Raw genomic sequence first — 22,797 nt, 5'->3', positions numbered from 1 at the left:
ATTAAGGATATCAAATTAAGAGTATGGATTGGTACTATCTCAGCAAAAATAAACTAATTAGCTAAAGCCACTCATTAAAATAATCCCTCCCATGGACAAAGTAGTCACATGTACACCTGCCGGGAAATTAACTACAGGCACGCGCACACACATGCACACACACACACATGAGATGACCCTGAAGCACATTTCCCAGAAAGACTATACAGAGCCAGTCACCCTCACACGATGAGCGTTGGCTCCTGATCATGGTATGAAGCACAGGCTGTGTGGAAAGGACATCGAAGGTCAACTCTGAGATCATTGGCACTTCATTAAGGAGTTTATCCTAAGTGCATGGGGCTTTCCCAGAAAAAAGAAATATAGTCTTCTCCTTAAATCCAAACATGCTGCTGAGAGGCCACTAGACTAGCTTTTTACTTCACTAAAGCTGTCATATCATTTACCCAAAGTTTTTCAGGCACTATCACTTCTGTCAACAGTTTGTAGAACACAAAGGAAAAGATGCTTAGCTCTACATCTTGCCTAGAACTGACCTTACCCCTGCACTATCTTTGTATGTCCTAAATCTGAGCTTGGTCGGCTATATATCCCATAGCTCAGGGTTCTTTCTTGGATACTCGGTGCTGAAAAATTCACTCCTGATCACCAGAATAAGAAAGTGTTGTCTAAAGAAAAATAAAATTGAACTGTTTGGTTTTCCTACTTTAGGAAATATAATAAAACTCCAGCTTTGGGCAGCTCTATCTTGTGTTAAATATTCTAGCAGAGAATAAATCTCTATATAAGTTTTGTTTGTTGTTTTGTTTTTGTTTCTCATTTTACTGTTTTCCTCTGTGTGGAATGTTTCCGTAACAACTGTTTGTTCTTGCTGTCTAAGAAGTTCAACACCCAGGTACTATAGCAGATTTATGTGGTAGTAAGAAGACATCACCTATTACTTTGTGTAATAAACTTCCTTCCAGAAGGAAGAGAAAAAATGGCTGCACCTTGACTGCAGAGCAAGTTTAGTAAATATTTATAGGAATCAACACCACTGGCAAAAATGGAGCTTGCAGAGATCTTTAGGTTCCAAATATTTAGCCAAGAGTAGAGAGGAGCAGGCCTTACAAACTGGTTGTAGTGAGCCTGCCAAAGAAACCAATACCCAGCCTAAGAAATGGGCACCAACCAGCTAGTGAGCCTCACGCCAACTTTCTCAATATCAGATGTCTCTTGGAGCTTTGGAAAGTGTGGAATCACAGTTTGATCCTGGTTGACTTTTCTGATAAATTCCTTAAAGCCCACCCAACTATCATTATGGTTGACAAAAAGAGGAACCCATGTACTTTACACACCAGCTAGGCAGTTTTGACACTTTGCGGAAAATTTAGATGCCTAATACAGATTCTCATCTGGGCAGAGAGCTATCCTGACACATGGTGAAGAAGGGGCTCAGGGGCATCTTTGGGCATGAACAGTTTTTTCCTCTAGGAAGAACTCTGTACCTCTTCAAGCTTTTAAACAAAAACCATGTTTGTTTAAACATCTACCATGTGGTAGACGACACAACATGGGGAACTTGAATGATTCACCTCGGTTCCCTTGGTGACAGGGTTGGCAGATTCAATATAGGATGCCCAGTTGAATTTGAGTTTCACACAAATAACAAATAATGCTTTTAGTTTAAGTGCCTCCCAAATATTGCATGGGAAATTCAAATTTAACTGGCATCTTGTATTTTTATTTGCTAATTCTGGCAACTTTGCTTCGCAGCCAGGTCTATACTCAACATGCTTCATGTCTTTTTCAAGTCAGACCTTGCACTCAGGTAGAGTCCATAGTGTTATCTTACCTTTCTGGCCACAGCAACTGGCCTAAGGAAGGCTGGTGACCCCCAGCTGAGACACCAGAGTCCTTGCCTAAGATGCCTATAAGAGATCTTGAAAAAATGAATGAGGATGGATCTGGCATTCTTTTTTTTTTTTTTTTTGAGATTTTATTTATTCATGAGAGACACAGAGAGAGAGGCAGAGACACAGGCAGAGGGAGAAGTAGGCTCCCCACAGGAAGCCCAATGCGGGACCCAATCCCAGGTGTCCGGGATCATGACCTGAGTCAAAGGCAGACGCTCAACCACTGAGCCACCCAGGTGCCCAATTATGGCATTCCTTATGGTCACTGTCCCCACTTCATGGAGAAAGACCATGGACAAAGAATAAAGACAAGGCTTGACTGACCAGATGTTCCTTTACTTCCATGAGGTATATTAACAGCCTTCCAGTAATTTTCCTTCTCTGCTTAAGCCAAGTCAAACTAATCTCTAATGGTCCTAAGCTAATACATAGCTCAGACTCCTGAGTTCAGCCTCATGGACTATAGAAAAAAGGACTTTGTCCTGGGAATGCTTACAGACAGGCATTTACAGTAAGATGCCCTCACCACAGCTATCCCAGCGGATCATCTGGTTTGGGGCAGCTCTGTGCCTGATAGCAGGGAGGGAGATGCAGTCATTCTGCCAAACAGAGCAGCGATCCCCCAAGGTCCATCTGCCACTCGTCAGCACCTCCACGGCCAGGGCTGACTGGCGAGTGAGTGGAGGGAGGAGCCTGCCCTTCTTGCCATCTCAGACCTGCTGTCCAAAATACCATCTCTAAAAATATCTCCCCTGCCCTAATTGGCATCATGCCTAAAATTTCCACCCTTAGAGTTTATATGTTTGGCTTAAATCATTAGTCTCGTCTATAATTGCAATCCATTAATGGTAGAAAATGTGCAGTTGTTGTAGGGAGGACTATGGGTGAATTCATATATTAAGTTCCAACAGATTTGTTTTAAGTTTTATTGAAGTGGCTGATAGTTTGGAAAGCACAGCTCTGAGACAATTGGATGGGAGTCCAGGAAACTTCCAATGTGATGGGAAAGCTTTCATACAAATGGCACTGCTCAGTTTGGAGGTGGCAGTGAGTCTCTCTGACAACTGGTCATCTCAGACAGGCAGAACAGACACAGAGCAGGTTCTGGAAGGAGACTAGACAAGCTGAGAAGAAATTTTACCAGGTTTACCATTTTTCTTTGGCCCAAGTCTGGGTCTGGCATTTTTTCCATCTTTCCACACTGGCCTGAATGTCTCTTTTTCAATATTACATCTTCATACTGTCTCTGACATCCTACCTGTGTGGGCAGAGACCCCGTACACTGGGAGGGAGGGTTTGGGCTCTCTCACCTCCACCTTCATGGCAATAGATGAGGGGAGCTTGTTCCTTCCTTTCGTGTTCCCTTTCCCTAATTGCTGTCAGCCTTGTTTCACCCTAGACCCATGTTGCTCAGACCTGAGCGAGCATCAGCAGAATCACCTACAGAGCTACTGATCCACAGATACCTGGGCCCCACCCCTGCTGTAGTTTCTGATTTGCAGGTCTGGAATGGGGCCCAATAATGTGCATGACTAACAAGTTCTCAGGGGATGCTGATGCTGCCCTCTCTGGGAACCACAGCCTGAAATCATTGGCCCGGACTGTGAGCTTTTTGAGGGCAGCAGTATCTTCATCATTTTTGCAAGCCCAGAGCCTAGCTCAGCCCTAGGCACAGAATAAATTAGGAAATACTTATTAACAGAGCTCTCCCACGTGCCACAAGCCTTTGTCCTGTTACAGCTTCAAGGCTCATAACGTGAGCACTCTGAATTTGCAGATACCAGGTAAAATGCAGAAAATATTGCCATTTAATATGTTTTTATGCAGTGGCTCTCTAGAATGTTAACAAAGGAGAGGATTCAAGGTGGTAGTCTCAGCAGAGAAAGGGAGGTTTGGGGGCTTTTCTGGAAGCTACATTGGCATGGGAAACACACAGTTTTTACTTAGACCATATATTTGTAGTTGCTTTGGAGAAGGTTGGTGGAAATCAGTAAGAATTTCTGTTCCCATTCCAACTGCACCTCCCAACTGCTGCTTTGTGTTGTCAGTGATATCACACGTGCACAAAATATGTGATTCAGGTCAGCAGGTTTGAGGCTCCTCTTTAAAGCATCACTCCAAAAGGACAGCTTCAAATCAGTGCAGCAAGGTGGAATCGAATGAGATCAGGGATCTGTGCTTCTCAAAAATGATGCATGGCCTCCCTGCCAAGGTATTTAACCCCTGTAAGTCTCTGTAACCTCTTCTGTAAAGTGAGCCTGGAGACATGATTCCTGTTTTGTTACATAGGATTCTGTAGTTTTAATTCAGAAGGCAGGCTATCTCCAAATTAGGAATGGACTATTTGCTCGTAACCTAGCCAGTTGGAATCTGAAAGATATTTGTCTCCAGATGGACAATGTTATTTCTGACCAGTACACAGAACCACTGTTGCTGGTCAAGCTGTTAACTCTGTGTCCAGCTAAGTGCTTTGCCTGTTTTCCTTCATTTAGTGGGACAACGCCTCTGTGCGGTAGGGAGTTTTAACATTCCCATTTTGCAGATCAGAACCAAGGGTTTAAAAGATCAAAAAACAAAAAGCACATTTACCCAGAGACTAACGGCTGGGGCCAAGACCTGGATTTGAAGCGAGGTCTGCCTGTCTCCGAAAGCGAGTCTAACCAGCATACTCTGTTGTTTCCATGAATGTATGCTTTAGCCAATGTGCTGCAGTGTAGAGTCCAGCCCTCAGGTTCAAGATAGCATTCTTTTTTTTCAACACTAGTTCTGTGAGAGGCAGAAAGCATTGCAGTTAAGAGTTCTGAGCCAGACTCCTCATTTCAAAGCCCAGCTCTATCACTATTGACAGAATGAGCTTGAGCAAGTTACTCAATCTTTCTCCCATGGTTTTCTTCAGCTATAAATGGGTATAATACAACTATTTGTCTCTAGACCTGTTGTATTAAGTGATTACTATATTTAAATTAGACTATGTAAAGTTACTGCTACTCTACCATACTTGATCTACCAAAAATGACAATTTCATGTCCGCATCTTTAAAGTTTTCAGAACAGTGTCAAGCATTATAGTAAACATCGTATTAGTGTTGGCTGTTCCTCTTACTGAAAATTGCATTGAGGTTTTGCAGTACTGGGATATAGTAGGTGCTCAATGACTTCTGGTGAATTTATGAATGAAGTAGAGACTGTGATGTCCAAGAACACCTCTGTGGTGGTGTGGGCTACGGAGACCCATTCCCCACAGGACTGGGTAGAAGGCAGGTGGGGAGGATGGGGCCCTTGGATTGTAACAGATTCCAGACTCTCTTGGCATCACCCAGCATAAGACAGGAGAGCTCTCAGCAGGAAGGACTGACCCCATGGATGCAGTCTCCCTGAAGCTGTGTTTGTCCTCTGGCCCTGAAGAAGTGAAGAAAAACTCACAGGTGGAAAAGGTGGGAGGTTAGGTCTTGTGTTTTGCTTTTATAGAGCTAGAAATACAAGACAGGCATGGGGAAACTTCCTTCCAGCCCGTTCCTCTACAGCTACTCCATTGTTAGACCACCGTAGAGGACAAAAAACACAAATAATGCTTGGTCTGTGGGGACAGAAAGACAAATGTTATAAATTCACATTTCCCTAAGTACAGTAGGTATACCATTAGCAGCACACACAGAATACGGCCTTGTGTGATTGTGGGCAAATGGCTTTGTTTCAATAGTTATGCTTACTTTAATGTATCACAAAGCCTTATAACTAACACATCAAATGTTCTATTTCACAGATACTATTTTGAGATGAGGCTAAATGGATTAGATTTTTTAAAAGGGGGATTGGTTTTTAAATGTGGTAAGGAAGTAATTGTATGCGTGGAGCTCAGATTTAGTAAAAATCATGAACATGGTCTTTGCAGACTGAGATTAGAGAATCACTGACAGGGATTCAGATTCATCTGCACATGCCTGGCTCTGACACTTAGCAGCTGTGTGAGAGGCTAAGTTATCTGTCTAAGCCCCAGTTTCATAATCTGGAAAATGGGAATAATAGTTCCTACTTCAAAGGTTCTCTTTGAAGAATGGTTGGAGGATGGAGATTCACTCCCACCCGTTAAGGTTTGGTGCACGGAGAAGTAGGTTGATTAGTAAATAAGTCATTACCATCTAAAGCCACAAATGTAAAAAGCTATAAATGTTGTGAGAAGTGTGGGTACAAAATATCCTGGGAGCATGGGGGAGGAGATGAGCCTAGGAGAATCCTACTAAGCCACAGTAGTCTGCAACTACTCTGTCCAGTGGCCACATATGGCTACTGAGCATTTGAAACTTGCTCAGAGGAACGGGAGAAGTGAACTTTTCATTTTATTTCACTGTAATTAATTTAAATATTAAAACTGAAGGAATAGAAAATATTTTTCTGTTTAACACACTTTTATTGTTTTGAAAGGAACACATTTCATCTTAATCATTGAAGATTTAGCATCAGTGTTGGGTTATGCCCTAAGTAAAACACAAACTGAATTTAGGAGACTGAAAAAAAATGGAAAATACCTAATTTTAATGATTGTCAGGTTGGGTGCATATTGAACTGATAATATTTTGGGTTAGGAAACATACTATTACATTTGTTTTTACTTATTAATATGGTTACTAGAAAATTTTAAATGACATATGTGGCTTGTATTCTATTTCTGTTGAACCAGAGACAGAATGCAAATGATATTCTGAGTAGAGAACTAGAGAAGTGCAGAGGTAAGACCCAACTTTTGTTCCCTTGAACGATTCTTTCTGACACTTCTAGAGCAAAGCCCAGAGAATCTGTGGACACTGGTTAGGAGGCTATTCCTGAGGCTACAGAAGGACAGTGGTATTGCGGAGAATTAGCCCTAACTATGGGAACTTGATAGAGTTGCCAGATTTAACAAAATTTTTAAAATAGCAACTACCGGCACCTCTTGACCTCGGGCATGTCATATATCTATCTACAAATAAGCCTCAGTGGCTTTATCTATAAAACAGGAATAATAAAATACCTACCTTATTAGTGTCCTGTATTAAAGATTAGCTGGAATCAGATAATGCTGAGAGGGGATGCACTTAGAAACTCAAGCCTAAAAGAGCTGAGTAATAAAAACAGGTGGGAGAACTTCACAAATGTGTTCAAGCTTCTTGAGCTCCAAACCTGCTAGTCTGGAACAATCTCTCTCTGTGGCTGGTAGCAGAGGAGACACCAGCCCCCACCTGTAGATGAATTGGGTTATACCTGGATTGGGATCTTCCAGAGACTGGGGGGTTGAGGGGAGACAAGCCAAAGAGAGGAGGGAGGTTAATAATGAACAATATGGAATGTCTTTCTGCCTTTCTGCTGTCATCACAGTGCTTTGTATAAGCCAAAAGTGCCACAGCACTTACAATGCTGCTACCTGTTGAGAGAAATGTGTACCTTTAGCAGGAAAGAAATGTGTGGGACTTGAGTGTCACATAAAACCTCTGAAATTAGCTCTATTAAGTAAATTGTCACAAACTCAAAATAAGTCTAATTGTGTCATTTATCTAATTGCAGATGAAAATGTGGCTCTTTTTTTATGGGTACAGGTGGCTTGTATTCCGAAAAGAAACTATCCTTTTTGTTTTTCTTCCAGATAAGCTTTTTCTCAGTAAGAAGTTGACCATGTTGATGTTTAAATATATCAGAGGACCAGGACTATTGTATTCCTGGGATTTTTATTTCCCACTATGTCATCAGGCTCTGAGAGACAGAACTAATTTTTTTAAAGATTTTATTTATTTATTCATGAGAGACAGAGAGAGAGAGAGAGAGAGAGAGAGGCAGAGACATAGGCAGAGAGAGAAGCAGGCTCCATGCAGGGACCCCGACGTGGGACTCAATCCTGGGACTCCAGGATCACGCCCTGAGCCGAAGGCAGACACTCATCCTCTGAGCCACTCAGGCGTCCCAGAACTAATTTTTTAATGCAATGTTTCTTTCCATTAGAGTCAAGTCTAAAATGTTTCAGGTTAGGCATGTAAAATCTACTTGACTAAAAACCAGTTAAGAGAAAGATCAAGCCCAATTTGCTAATACAAGATTTCTTATTTCTGAGTTAAAAAAAATCCTTGAAAGAACCATGTCAAAAATTAAAAATTGAAAGGAACACTGGCAGCCTCCCCGTGTGCCTAATTTGGCTTTGCTGAACAAATGACCAAATTGACATGAGAATTACATACAGGATTTGCTCAGCATCCTTATTTCTTTAACTCATTTCTCACTCCTGAAATATTGCCAAGGCACGTGCTGGAGGGAGCCGTGTCTACATCGACCATGGCGTCCTTGGACCAGGTGGAATTAGAAAAATGGTGATTTTAGATTCTTGTTGTGAATGAGCTTTTGCAGTAGAAGTAATTTGTCATAGAAACCCAATGTAATGAAGTCAGGATCAGGAAGGATCATGATACCCCTTTTGTTGACTAGTTTATAAACAGGTTATTTTTACTCATCCCTTGCCTAGCAAATAAGAGTAATAAAAACCTTAAAAAGGGGAGAGAAGGAGGCTTGGCTGCAGTCCTCTCATTTTCTCTCACAAGGTATTGCATTGCACAAAGGCCTCAGACCTCTCCATCTTTAAGGAGGTGGAAGAGGACAGTAGAGAAAGCACCAGACGGGAGAACAAGGTTCAAATCCTGGCTTAGCCAGTCATTGGTTGTCATGACCCTGGGCAAGTCATTTCACCTAAGTGAGGCTCAAGGTCACCATCTGTACAAGATCCAGACCAGATGACCTTTGAGCCCATTAGGACTGTGGCTCTGCCAATTCTGATGTGATGCAGAAAAAGAAGCCAAAAAAGGTTTCTCTGCAAGGTGATTCAGACAAATGGGGGAAGAATATTTAGGTAAATATACATCCTCTGTCTTTACTGGTGCTTTGAGTTGGGCTGACATTTGTCTTGCTCTGAGCTGGAATGGTGCAGTGTTCACATCTTAGGCGTCAGGTTAAGTCACATCTCCGCCACTTACCAGCTGTATGTTCCTCCAGCAATCTGAGCCTCGGTGTCTTCATCTGCAAAATGGGTGCCTGGCACATACTAAGGGTTCAGTGAAACATTAGTCATGATGGCTATCATTGTAATGACAAAATGATCCAAAACCCAGCAGAAAGGGAGACGCATTTCTTGAGTGCCTCCTCTGTGTTTGATAGTGCCAGGTTCTTGCCTCCTTTATACTGCTGCACCCCATGATTTCGGTTTGATCACCCCTCTTCCCACAGTGACATAACTATGGTGGCTGAAAGTGCACATTTGGTTCTATAACCAGCGCCCCCTGCCAGCCTTATCTATATGGGCAAATTTCCCATACCGCCTCCAGTGTCTCACCTCTAAAATGGGAATAATAATAGTACCCACTCTGGGCTTATCGTATAGGGCAAATATGATAATGCATGTAAAGTTCTTAACACAAGGTTAGACACTGAGTCGGTACCTTCCAAAAATGCTAGCTTTTTATTCTAGCTACAGAAAGTTAAAACTGATAGTGGTCAATTAGTTTGCACAAGATCATCCCCTTATGAGTAGTAGTAGCGTGGGGATTTGAACCCTGCTGGGAATGAGTCTATCATCTCAAAGACGCAAGACAGGGAGATGGTTCCTCCTTTCCCCTGTTCCTAAGACACTCCTGGCCTTGCTGCCAGTTTCAGAGGGCTCCCTGGAAACAGTTTGATGGGGGCTGTGGTCCTGCCTGGATTCTGGTATCATATCTGCGACTCAAAAAGGGAAATGAATCCAGATGCTTCTTTCCTCCTTTGCTGCAGCCGAGGGAAGAAACATGCCCTAGGAGTATGGCCAGGGCCCTAATTGCCACCTCCCTGACCCCCCTCCCCACTGCCTCTTGCGAAGCCTATTTTTCACAGGAGAGTTTCCCCTCTTTGTTCCAGCACACATTGCACATCTACCAATCGATATGACATCTTATCCTCTAAAACATTCATAATGTCTGTTTCCTATGATTCCGGTGGCCACATGCCGCGTGCAGCCTGCATTGCCTTTCCTTTGTAGTAAGTAGTCTTGTGGACCAGCCCCCTCTTTAACAGGGCTGCCAGTTGCTGTTCTTTAAAGAAAGACAAACAATATTTTTGTTTGGGTTTTCAGCACTGAATGACAAGCTTCGGAGGAAGAAGAAAGATGCGTTTAGGTGTATGTGTGGGGATTGTGGGGATGTGTTTTGCTATCACAAAAGCTCTTAAAATCCAAGACTATGATTTATTTGCTGAATAAAACCTACCGATATTATCATTCTCTAAAGGTATGTTGATCACATGGGTCCTTTCTTAGAGAAAGAAAGGCTTTTATTTTATTTCTTTCCTGGGAAAAATAGCAGCAGGAAAGGGGTAGTCTGGGTGGGAAATGATAGCCTGTGTGGCGAATGGCTCCAGGCGTGTGTTTATCTGGCCAAGGATAAGCTGGCTCAGTGGACAATGGGACGCCTGGCCAGCGTCACCAGTCCTCCAGGGTACATTCCTGGAGACACTGCACAAGGAAAAGACAGTGGCTGCGAGCATGTGTGCCTGTCTGACGTATTGATCTGCCTGGGGATGCTGAGAGCAAAGGGCCTTGTAAGAGGTCACCAGAGCACACCAGCCACCACACGCCCACAGTGTCCGGAGTCGCCACCTGCAGTGCACCCACCATAGTGGCGGGAGTGAGGGGCCTCCAGGGGTAGGAGACATACCAGCTCGGGGGCTCCATGCATCTTGAGGCTGCAAGGAGCCCCATTTGTTTCCTCCAAACACAGGAATTGATTAATTTCGTACCACTTCCCACTTGCTGTACTATCCTGAGCCTGTCATGAGAATAGATTAATGCACTGGTCCCTCCATGTGGATTCTTCTTGTCTCGAGAACACACTGCTCCCTGGTCTCAGAGCTGCCTCATGCAACTGTCACCTTGTTCTCATGGCAGATGTGCAGGAGGGACAGAAAGCCTCCCTGCTTTCGTGAGGGATGAGAATCAGGAAGGCAGAGACAAAATCCCTGTTTGAGCACCATGGCTGAAAGAGAAGAGAGTGCAGATAGAAGTGTGGATGCAGGTGTATTTCTCCAAAGGCCCCTCTCATTTCCAGTGGTCCTGCCTGGATTCTGGTATCATATCTATGAGTCATGCTTCCTCCTCTGTGTCATTCCTGGGCCGTGAGCTTTGCAACCATTTTGGAAGCTGGAAGCTGGACACAGGCAAGTAACTTTACAGAGCATTCTTGGGAGATAGGTACACAAATCCCATTACTAGTAAAGGGATTTGTGGGCATAACTTACCTGCAGTGCTTTGAAAAATTCATTCCATTCAGTGTATTACAATAGTGGGGGGTTGGGGTGGATAAGAGAAATCACTTCACCAAGGCGGTTTGAAAGGGATTTTTTTTTAACTCCTTTAGATTTAAATTTTTTAAAGTCCTTTAAGGCTTAAGGCATTTCCGAGGATGTTATCCCACATGGTTTTGTTTGTATCTCTTAGGCAGAAGGTAACTTTGGCACTGACAGCGGTATCCTAAAAAAGGTACCATTAATCCACTGCCGTTGGCCCCCTCCTCTTTGAGGAAAAGCATGGAACACTACCACATCCCCAAAGGATGATAAGCAAACTGACCAAGGAAAAAGTCACCAAGCATATTGATCGTTAGCCTGCCTGACTGCAAACTGAGGTTGCCAAACAGATTTATTGTCTATTGACATTCAAGATTCCTTTAAGTTAAATAGCAAGCTGGTTGCTGACCAAGGACAGATTTATTAGAGGACTAATGACTGCTTACAAAGGGAGGTGTCTGTTGCTGAGTGAGCCCTGACAATATTTAGTAAGTAATTCTGTAGCCCACTGCCCTGTTCAGGCTTGGCTAAGTAGTGGTTCACTTAGAGAATTCAAGGCCTAATGGCCGCCAGTGAGGACTCTTGAGTAAGTCAGGACAGTACGGGGTTTGGGAGCTCTGACTCTGCAGTCACATGTGTCTGGGTTTAAGTTCCAGATTCCTGGTTACTGGCTGTGTGATCTTGGTCAAGTCACTAACCTCCCTAAGTTCCAGTTTCCTTATCTAGAAAATGTAGATTGTTAACCCATCACTGAGCGAGAATGGAAATAAATGAGCTTTCATCCTCTTTAGAATCTTCTAGTGCCATTTGATCTCACCCAGATATAAGGTAAATTCTCTCCAAGGGTACCCAGTCCCCACTACCCACCTTCTCCACCACCCACCTTCCCCAATGCCCTGCACTCTCCTTTCCCACCGACCCCACTCCAACCTCAAACACTTGCCCAGATGTAAGCATGAATTGTTTTCTCACTTCCTTTGGGCCTTGGCTCAAGTGTTACCTATCACAGATGCCATCCCTGACCAGTCTACATCTAAACAAAAAAACTTGCAATTGCCCCCATGCCCTGGCATCCCCAACCTTATTCATACTCTACATTTCACTTGTATGTGTGTAGTTTCTATATCTCCCACTAGAATGTATGTTCTGTGAGAGCAAGGAACTCTTTTGGTTAAGAGTTTTGCTTTGTTCCTGGAGCCTAGAACACACCTAACCCACAGTAGGTGCTCAATAAACATTTGCTGAATGATAAGTAATGAATAAATGACGCAATTAACATAATTAGCCCAATACCTGGCACATTGCCAAAATAAATGTTAATTGTCAGCATCATCATTGAGTAGACTCATTTGCATGTGTTAATTTTCACTACTGCTTGCAAAAGTGCCTTTGCAGATTGCCTGTGCAAGTTCAGGGTTAGCATTTGTGCATCTGAGCCCTGATTATTCCACTGTGGTTCTTTCCTCTCAGCAGTGGCACTTTTGGAATTGGCTACACTTCCCACGGGAGTCCTGGCACTGTTGTCTAAATTGGCTGCTGCAGGGGCTGGGAGTCCCAGCCTACCTGGTCTCTAAAGGAGCTTTGCTATCATCTCTAAGGCCCTTGTGAATCTGACTGCATGCTGAGCCACGGGACCCAGCAGGCAAGGCTCCCTCCTCCCACTTCCTAAGCTCTGCTTGGCCTCCAGGCTTCCATTTTCAAAGGGAAAGCCCAATCTCTTCCTCCGGTTATGTATCGACAAGCCTGATCTTTAAAGGTACCCCCTGCTCCTGGAGGCCTGCTCTGCAAACACAGAGCGTCCGTGGCCTCCATGTTTGCCCTCTTTGACAAGCAGGGGCTGAGCAGCTCTCTGGGAAGCGCTGCTGACATATTGATTGACTCTCTTGTCAGGTTGATCCTCTGCCAGCCAATGAACATGGAAGGTTCTAAGTGGCACCCAGCAGGGCCCACACATACCCTAATTACTATTTCAGACAACCCCCATTCCAAGCTGCCACTTCTCAGGGCCTAACATCTCCTGTCCTGAGGTTGCTGGGAGTTCTATGACCTGCAACCAGCCCTTCCCCCTTAATTTTCACTTGGATCCCTCTGAGTGTTTCTTTCAGAGCCCCCCAGGCATGACAACAGACAACTTCACTAAGAAAACACCACCCTAACTCCAAGTGGGTCTGTTTATTATTTCGTACTGAAATCTGGGATCGGTGTGTGGTCCTTCCATCCTGCCTTGGTTCATTTTCAGCACTTGATGAAAGTTTTCTCCAATTAGCCAGAGGGATCCTTGCAGTGTTTGGCTGCCTATCATGTTTTTAGTGGCTGATTTCCCAGCTGCCACCTGGATTACACAAACTTCCACTTGGAGCTTTTCCCCATTCCATCCTTGCTGACCCATGGAGCCCCATTGTTCCATCTGAGGGTCTCTCTGGAGCAGAGCCTGCCAAATCATGATAAATTGTGCATTTTGGCTGTCAGTGGGGGTGAAAAGCATAAGGGAGAGGACCTCCCAAACTCATTTCACTTCTGACCCTAGGATGGTCCGAACAGGACCTTTTGGGAATGAGCTACTAGAGCATTTGTGGGGAGTGAGTGAGGGGACCACTCCACTGCATCCAAGATGTCTCATTGAAGAAAATGTAAGTTGATGATGCCAGCGTTCACCGAAAATCTTGAGACTTTCTAAGTCTGAATCTGAGAGTGGATCACAGCTAAATATATTATGACATAATATTTAAAGAGCCATTTGTATGGTTGCTGTTCATAGAAGTGAATGTAGTGACCCTAAGTATGGAGCAGTCCTAACTTCTTCTGCCTGGGTCTTAGAGAGGATCCTGACTGAAAAAATAAGTAGCTCAAAGAAATGCACAGATGCCTGTTGTATAAAAATGGGATGTCTTACTTTATTTACACAGCAGTCCTTAGCTATAGTTTTGCTTTCTGAGGTTCCCTTATCTATGCTCATCATGGTCTGGAAGCAGGGGATGCTCCTTCTGATGTGTGGTCAGAAGGTCAGTAGTAGCCTAATGCTACGTCACAGTGCCCACATCATTCATCTCATCACGTAGACATTTTATCAGCTCATACCATCACCAAAACTAGGGCGAGACAGCATACTAAGATACTTTGAGAGAGACTACATTCACATAACTTTTATTATAGTATAGTTTTATAGGGGTTCTGTTTTATTATCAGTTATTGTTGTAATCTCTTACTCTGCCTAATTTATAGATTGAACTTTCTCATAGGTCTGTGTGCATAGGAAATAGCATCGCGTACATAGGGTGTGGTACTATCTGCGGCTTTAGCATCCACAGGGGGGCTTGGAACATACACCCCATAGGTAGGTCGAGGCCATCCTAAGTGAACATCTCGGTCAGGTAGTCTCAGGCATGCAGTTAAAACAAAGTACCCCAAACTCTCAGCAGCCTAACAGTCTATTTCTTCATGCATTCTGTGTTCTCTCACGGATCAGCCACGGCTCTGAGCCATGTTATCTTCACTCAGCACTGGACCTTGGCTGACCATGTGGCAGAGGGCAAAAAGGCGTACAAAGTGTGTGCCAGGTCATGTGAGCACATCTGAATCCAACAAGATGTGGAAATATAGCCCCTTCACTACAGGTGCTGAATATAGAAGATGGTCATTCATCAACGACAGTGAGATTATCATGAGTTTCAAGAAAGAGACAAGAGTTGCTGAGATCTCATTGCAAAACCAGAATTTGTATCCACATCACTGAAACATGAATCAGATAACCACTTCTCACTGTAATCTTACTCTGATTCTGAAATCCCCCAATGATCAAACCTCATGGTCAACAGTTTCTTCATCTAGGAAATGGGGATTAGGACAGTACCAACTTGAATGTAAACTGTGAATCTTGATGAAGGTAATATCTGTAGAATGTCTCCTCTAGTGCTGGCCAGGGGAGGGGTTTGGGGACTGGCATCAGGTATTAATACACCCTTCTCTGTGCAGACCCATCCCTAGTGCTGCCAGCCATGTTGTATTCCACCCTTCAGCCTTCTGTATTATGTGGTTTTGATTTGTGAGTGTATAATGTCCTGCTGTCCGACCCCTCATATCTGCCCCCATGTGTCATTATCTATTCTAATAAACATTCATGGAGCGCCTCCTATATTTGAGACACTCTGCTAGAACTTCAGAGGGGTTGTGGATGCTTGATCTCTCTCCAGCCCTCAGCAGCCATTATTCCACCTGTAAAGGGAAACCTTCTCAAAAGGTAAAGGGAGAGATTGATGGGAAGATGGATTCCTTAGCCCTAGCCATAGAGCAAATCAGTAGCAGAATAAGAAACAGAGTTCTCATTAGTCAGGAAACTCATTTACTTCACTGCTCCCCTGGGTCTTTATCCTAAGGACAGTTTAGTCCATCCCCATAGGCCAGAAAGATGTTCTCATTTTCATGCTCAAGTAAGAGAGATGGAATAACTGATCAAGAAAAAAAAAAAGTACAAACAAAAGCCTATTTCAGCCTTCCTCCCAAAAAACAAAAGAAGGTGGTTATACCCCTGATATAATTCTCACTTATTTACTTAGCATTCAATTCAACAACAGAAAATATGCCCAAACTTGAGTTTCATTTTTGTTGCCTCACTTCTGCTGGGACGACAGAGCTTCGGCTCAGCAGATTTGGCTTTTCCCCTTTTCTTATCTCCCTCTCACTTTCTTTTTTTTTCTTTTCACTTAGGGGAGCTGTCTGAGCAGTTACTTGTATACTCTGACCCTAACCCTTCTCACCCCATCTCTAGTCTTCTTGTTTTCAGACTACTTTTTTTTTTTAATAAAGAGATGCTGTGGAACCCAAAACAGAAAGGGAAGGGGCGAGCATCTCTGAGAGTAGAGAGAGAACGCGGTTTCATGAATGCCTTCTTTCTGTGCAGTAAGATGAGGGTATTATTGTGTGCTCGCTGTTCTCTCCAAGTTGACCATAGCAGTATGTTCCTCACCTTGGAGGGCCAAGGCTGGGTATTAGAAGAGGGGAACAGCTTTGAAAAGAGATCTCATGTTGCTGGGGCACTGAGGGCGGGAGGGGGGGGGGTCATCATTCTTGCCTGATAGACCCACCGCTTCCTTCCCTAGATGCGAAAATCAAAGTTTTGTTAGGCCTGAACCCTGGCTACAGCTGCAGTACCTGTCCACATCTATCTTAAAACAGAGGGAGACCCTACGTGAAAGAACTACCCCTCCCCAAGCAGCAGCAAGCTGGCTCAAGGCAAGCCCCAAGAACCCAACAGCAACATTAAAAAAGGAATCGTTTTAAAATAGCTAATTCCTTGGCTCCCTTCACCTGGTAATTACAAATCAGAAGCTATCGTTATCTTGAAGCAGCCACGATTAGTTCTCATTTCCTGACCTCTGTACAGTGAAAATATGTCATTATTTGAGGCAATAGAATCCGGTCTCTTCAAGTGAGTGACCTACATATAACGGATAAACTGCAGGAGAAAATTAGGTGTTACCTTGACGGAAAGTGTACAGTAAATGTCACTTATTCTTATTAGTATTTATCATCTCAAAGAGTTGCCTTGCACTTCAAAGTAACGTATAGGAAAGAAAAAAAAAAAACTTGGCTCTGAGATGGGGAAGTATATAAGAAAAAAGCAGACACACACACAGGAACGCCTTGGCACCTTAATCTTCGGCCATCAATCTGAGCTGTATTGTTTGAAGATAGGTTTTTAACCTTAATAGAATGCAGCCTGACTTTAAGTGGTGGTAGGCATGCAGAATTAATTGCTGTGTGAACAATTTCCTAAGCATTGTTAATTGCGTTTCCTGTGGTTAATTGTTTCTCCCATCCCGCATCATCCTCAGAACCTTTCCCTGTCAACAGCCCCTTCTCGCTGCAGTGCCAGAACCCGTAGCAACAGCATCAACCTGTGTCCGGTTGGAATGCCAGACAGAGCGTGGTTATTGTTTGAATGAGCAATATGCAGGGGAATGAACTCCTTATTTATTTGCAAATGAAGCATTTTCTTAGATAGGGACTTTGAAAGAATACAGGTGTTTGGGGTTTGCCTTTTATTCCAGGTCGTAAAAACAACTCACCCAGAAGCGTGGGACCTGGGGTGAATTGAGCTTGCTAAACCACCTGGAAAGTGGGGAGCTGGCACACTGTGACAGGGAAGACCGAAGGAAGGAAGGAAGTTTGTGTTTGGAGGTGTGTGGTGCACGTGGAAGTAAAGCAAGGGTCGGACAGATGTGCTTGCCTCCTTCGCAGAGACAGCGCCTTGGCGCTCTGGCTCCTTCCGTCCTGTGGGAAAGTGCAGGTGTGGGTGCGGGATGTGAGAGAAAAGAAAGCGTCGTCATACTATTTTCAGGACAGGATCCCATTCCTCCACCACCCCCAAGCTTTTTCTACAGTGGGCTGAAAGGTATGCACTTGGCAGAAAGAGAGGTGGATTGGAAAGATGGTTGGAAAGTCAGGAATAGAAAGGTAAGCTGTCCAGTGGGCCAGTACAGCTACAGACGCTGCTTGCTGCACTGCCATAGTCACACCACCAGACAGGGCCCATTTGGGTAGGCTCCTTTCGAACCCAATTTATGTTTTGAGTAGTGTGGGCGAAGCTGTTAGACCACCCATCTAACAACAAGGCGTCCACAGTGTGGGAGAGACTGGATGTGATGAAGCAGTATCTCTGACAGTGATCCCAGAGGGGCATCTTCCCCTCCTTGGCAGCACCATTCAGAAGGTCTGAACGAGGGTTCCTCCTCCCTCTTTACCCACCACGGGGATCCTCTCCCCCAAGGCTCTGAACAGCAACCCAGGGAGAGGAGTCCTAACCACCCAGAGCTACTTGCTTTCTACATTTAGCTAATCCCTGCGGCCTGGGGCAAGCCGGTTTTGAACCGCAGCTTCCTTAAAAGGCAATCACTTGGAAAAGGCACCTGGCCCTCCCCCTTGACATTTGCATTGCTGAATTATCTATTCATATTTTCATTACTTTGTCTCTCCTGCAGCAATGCATCTGCTCGGACTCAATTGGCAACTGCAGCCGGCAGATGGACACACCTTTAACAATGGGATAAGGACCGGCTTACCAGGAAACGATGATGTGGCAACAATGCCATCTGGAGGCAAAGGTGAGGTTACAGCTGCTGCTTGCCCTCTTGAGGTCACAGGAAAATTCAGAGCTCCCGCCAACTGGTTCAGGTTTTCTAATCCGAATCTTGGAAGGTACGCAAAAAGGAAAAGAAAGGGAGGACCACAATCATCGCCTTTCCTGGGTGCCCCTGTTCAAAGCTGTTTGCTGTTCCTGTCTGTTAGCTGTATTTGGCTGGAGTCACTGGGAGCTGGCACAGTGCCGGCTCAGTGCGATGTGCATACCTATGCTATCTGGAGCGACTTGAAAGCCTCCCAAGGCCTGGGCAGAAGCAGCAGCAACAGCAGCAGCTGGAGCGGCAGCAGCAGCAGCAGGAGAAAGTCCTGCCTAATCAAGAAAGCCGAGAGCAGCAGGCAGCACATGCCACTAGACCAGAGCCCTCTCCCCAGAGGAGAGATGCAGCCTCCCCGGGGAGGAAGTGCTGCCTGGCATGAAAGAGAGAGATTCCGAGCTGTTCCGCTTTGGGAGAGAATAGAAAAGAGTTTTGAAAACTCAGGAACAAAGCTTCTCTTCTCAGAACAGTAAAGAGGACAATGGAAATGTTTATTGAAGCAATCAAACAACTGTATTCTTGCAGGAAAAAAAAAAGTTGGTGCTAACAAGGTGCTAAAAAGGAATGGAGAAAACAGGACTGTGGGGAGGCGGAACGTGGGGCAGTGAATAAAGCAGCAGCCAGTGGTGCAGCTGGGCACACTGGCATCCCGGGCACGCGGTGGGCTGTGCTTAATTCAGGATGGAAACCACCAACAGGGCAGATGGTATGGAAGGGCTTCTCCAAGACTCTTCCACTCTGCCTCCTTGCACATCTGGGCAGTTTCCCCCCACATTTCTGAGATATTTCGGAAAGAAAGGAAGTAAGGTTTATTGGACACCTGATCTGTGCCGAGCTTAGCACTGCTTGATTCCAACAGCTTTAACCCGAGGGAAATCATCTCAGGGAAACCAAGGCCCAGGATGTTTTAGAAACTTTCCCCAAATCAAACATGTAGACAGGTACAAATTTAAACTCAAGTCTGTGCCTTGTGCATCTTTGGGCAAAATGTTGGCATTTTCCTTGGCTCAATCATTTTCCACAGAGAAGATTCCAGAATTCATCTTCCCTCAGAGGTGTAGGTTAGTCATCCTGAAATGCTAATGTTGCTTAAATTATTCTCCTCAGAGTTGTCCTAATGGCTTCGAGTGTGACTTTTTTGTCTTTTTATCCAATCTTCAAGAATCGCTTTGCTCATCTATCCCAATCATAACACTAAATTACCTTTAAGTAAGCATGAAAAAGTTTTATCTGAGGATGAAATTATATGCTTTCCATTATCAGGTAACTAAAACTAGACGTAAAAATGGAGAGTGTGTTTGGCCTTAATGGACCATGTTCTGCCTTAACTGACCGAAAAGCCCAGAGCTGGATTTCTTGGCCTCTGTGCAGTCCGTTCACCTCTAGTATTTGACACCATCCTCAAATCCCGTTTCCTTTATGATGGTGGTTCTCTGCAGGGTGTGTTTGGCTCCTAGGGGACATTGGGCAAGTGTTCGAAAACTTCTTTGGTCTTCCCAGTTAGAAGAGGTGCAACTGGCATTTAGCAGGGAGAGGCTGAGATGCAGTTAAACATCCCATGGTACTCAGGGCAGCCCCTATAGCCAAGAACAATCCTGCCCAAGAGGTCCACAGTGCTGCTCTTTAAGAAACGCTGCTTTAGGGGAGCCTCTGCTTTGTTTGATCCATAAACATTAATCTACAAGTCAGCAGCACCCAGTCCTTCGAGAAGGCAGGACATACATTTGAAAATGAATATGCATATTTGCTCATCAGGCACAGGGATATATTTCATATGTGTCTACGTTCCGAAGTTACACACAAATGCTTTTTAAATAGCATCTTTTACCAAAGAGAATCACTGATAGGCATTAACTTCCGTAAATCAAGGTCAGCCACTCTATGCATTCATGATTAAGCTTGGTTTCCAACTCACCCCCCACGTGAGCATCCCACACCAGCAAGACAGAAGATTCCTGTAAAGAACAAGTCCTAACTAAGAGTACGGTATCTGTAAATTAACAAATGAAGAAACACTTACCATGGTGTCTTTGGAAAGACGAGAATTTCCCTCCTCAGATGTGGTGTGCTTTTGAAAATGTTGTGGAAGTCATGTAACATCACTAGTTCTTTTCCAAATGAGTTATGAGGCAGAACAGTGGTGGCCAAATTGTTGTCCAATGAATTTTGTCAATAGGACTATTATGAAAAAGTGTTAGAATTTAAAACTGCTTAAACTTGAAAGAAAACTGGGAATATCTCCTTTCTGAACACCAAAATAGTACTCTTCTTATGACTGACGATCGCAGATCTCTTAAGCTGTTGTAAACTTTGGTTTAAAAAATAACTAGAAAGATTTTCGTTTTCTCACACCCACTTACATCTTTTTTTAAAAGTGACCTCAGGGTCTTCCCTCCTCCTCGCTCCCCAATTCTATACATTTAGATAAACTGAATCAATTCCAATCGACTAGTTTTCCAGTGTTTCAAAGAGACAATCAAGATATATTGGCAATAAGTTAATTAAATAACACCCCCTCCATTTTTTTTTGCGGTATACGATAATCCTTCACTCCGATAATGTTTTAATCAAGATACACCACACATTGCCAGGGAGGTTAATCTTATTAAGCAATTACTGGGTAAGTATCCAGCAGAAGCAAATTAAAATGTAAGCAAAACAAGGGTATGTGAGTTCCATCTAAGATGGCACATCGATAGAGATTTCATTACTTGGTCTTTAGGAGTGTTTACATTGCTCAGATTTGGGAAGGAGCCTAATAGAGAGCAGCCTACAGACTCTGATATGTTAGTGGAAGCAAAGCACTTGATTAATTAGCTAGGAGAGTATGTTCTTTGGGCTTTGTCTTCCTTTTCCGTTTGTTGTTGTTTATCATTTATTTTTTCTCCATTCTCTCTTTCAATTAAACCTTACTGTGGTTGGTTTGGTGGTTGGGTTTCACATCAAGGAAAGGGAGCCCACAGACTGCCAGAATCACTCACCATCTCGAGTGTATTTCTATGTTAAAAGGAATGAACTCATACATCTTCATTACAAGAGCACAGAGCACTTTTTCTATAGATCTGGGATTAGATAAGCCTTGAGAACGAAGATTCAATACAGTGTTCTGACCTGGTCAGATAACATAAGGGAATCCAGTTTGATTGGCTAGGCCCAGAGGCAAAGAATACAAGAGCTTTTAAAGGGCACATCATATGTAGCCAATTTGTGCACTGGTCGTAAGAAAGAATAAACTCCCAAGTAGAATTTCATGGATCATTCTCAAAACATATCCTTCATTTTAAATTCAAGGTGTCCTCTATATCAGGGGTCAGAAAACAACATCTCATGGACCAAATCAGGCCAGCCACATGTTTTTGCAAATAAAGTTTTATTGGAGCACAGCCGTGTTCATTCATTGCCTATGGCTGCTTTTGCGCTACAGCAATGGAGCTGAGTAAATGCAACAGAGACAAGCTGGCCCACTAAAGCCTAAAGTATTTGTTATTTGACCCATTATGGAAGTTTGCCCAGTGCTCTGTATCATTTGCAAACCCGTTTCTATTTTCCTTGGACTGTTCTGCAACTACAAGGTATAGGAGATAAAGCAGGTGAAGCCCAACTCCCTTTCCTTCTTGATCAAGTGATGGGCATATTTTTGGTAACATTGCATTGACAGAGCCTCTGTAATAGAATACTCTAGAGTTAGTCCAGTTGGTTACAACTGCCAGCTCCATCACTTAGTGGCATGAACACAAGCAGGCCATTTTCCTCCCTTAGCCCCCGATTCCTCATCTGTAAAGTGGTACCCCTCACTCTCTTGGCATCCAGCATAAGTGAGACGATGCTTGTGAAACACAGTGTGTGATATTGGGCACTTAATAAGAGATTTGTGAATATTAGTTGTCGCTGACATCATTATGACATCTCAGTTGCTCCATTTAATGGGCATCCACGGGCTGCCACTTCTTATGAGGTGTTGTATTTTCCAAAGGTGAAGGCTGCCAAGATAGATGATCGTTCTGCTTCATCTTTTCCCTTCACCTTCTAAGAATTAGAACAAACCCAGATGTAAAGACTTCTTCCAAACATTTGCTTGATGAGGTCAGTGGGAAGCAAGACTTCCCATTCAAAAGGGCCAATGTGCAAAACAAGCTGGCCCATTCCCCATAGCATTATTTGTCTCACTGCCGCTTGTGTTCCATCACTGCCAGCCTGTCTGTTTTAAGCCCCACCATTCTCGGTTTATAACTCAGCTGTAAACATTTATTTGTGCCTGGAGCACATTTCTTTCCTACCCTTTGAAAAAAAAATCAGAATTTCCAGATGGTATGCAAGTTGGAAAAAAATGGCAAAGACTGTTATTCTGTTTAGAAACATGTTTTTCTACACTTGCCCTTTCAGCAAAAACTTCATAATGATTTTTAC

General features: G+C 43.8%; 1 protein-coding gene across 10 annotated transcripts in view; it reads left to right on the top strand.

Annotated features, from left to right (window-relative positions):
- Window positions 1-22,797, top strand: part of TENM2 (teneurin transmembrane protein 2) — a 644,816-nt gene that overhangs the window by 417,325 nt on the left and 204,694 nt on the right. For 8 of the 10 annotated variants that reach the window (XM_038534806.1, XM_038534815.1, XM_038534813.1 and 5 more), the window contains one exon: window positions 18,196-18,318. The exons of the other annotated variants lie outside the window; for them this stretch is intronic. In XM_038534806.1, coding sequence (XP_038390734.1) covers window positions 18,196-18,318 — 123 coding nt within the window. The remainder of the gene's footprint in view (window positions 1-18,195; window positions 18,319-22,797) is intronic. 10 annotated transcript variants of the gene reach the window in all.

The sequence above is a fragment of the Canis lupus genome, chromosome 4, assembly GCF_011100685.1.
Source record: "Canis lupus familiaris isolate Mischka breed German Shepherd chromosome 4, alternate assembly UU_Cfam_GSD_1.0, whole genome shotgun sequence".
NCBI classification, from domain to species: Eukaryota; Metazoa; Chordata; class Mammalia; order Carnivora; family Canidae; genus Canis; species Canis lupus.
The sequence above is the reverse complement of the archived record's forward strand: the minus strand, read 5'-3'. Positions and strand labels throughout refer to the sequence as shown.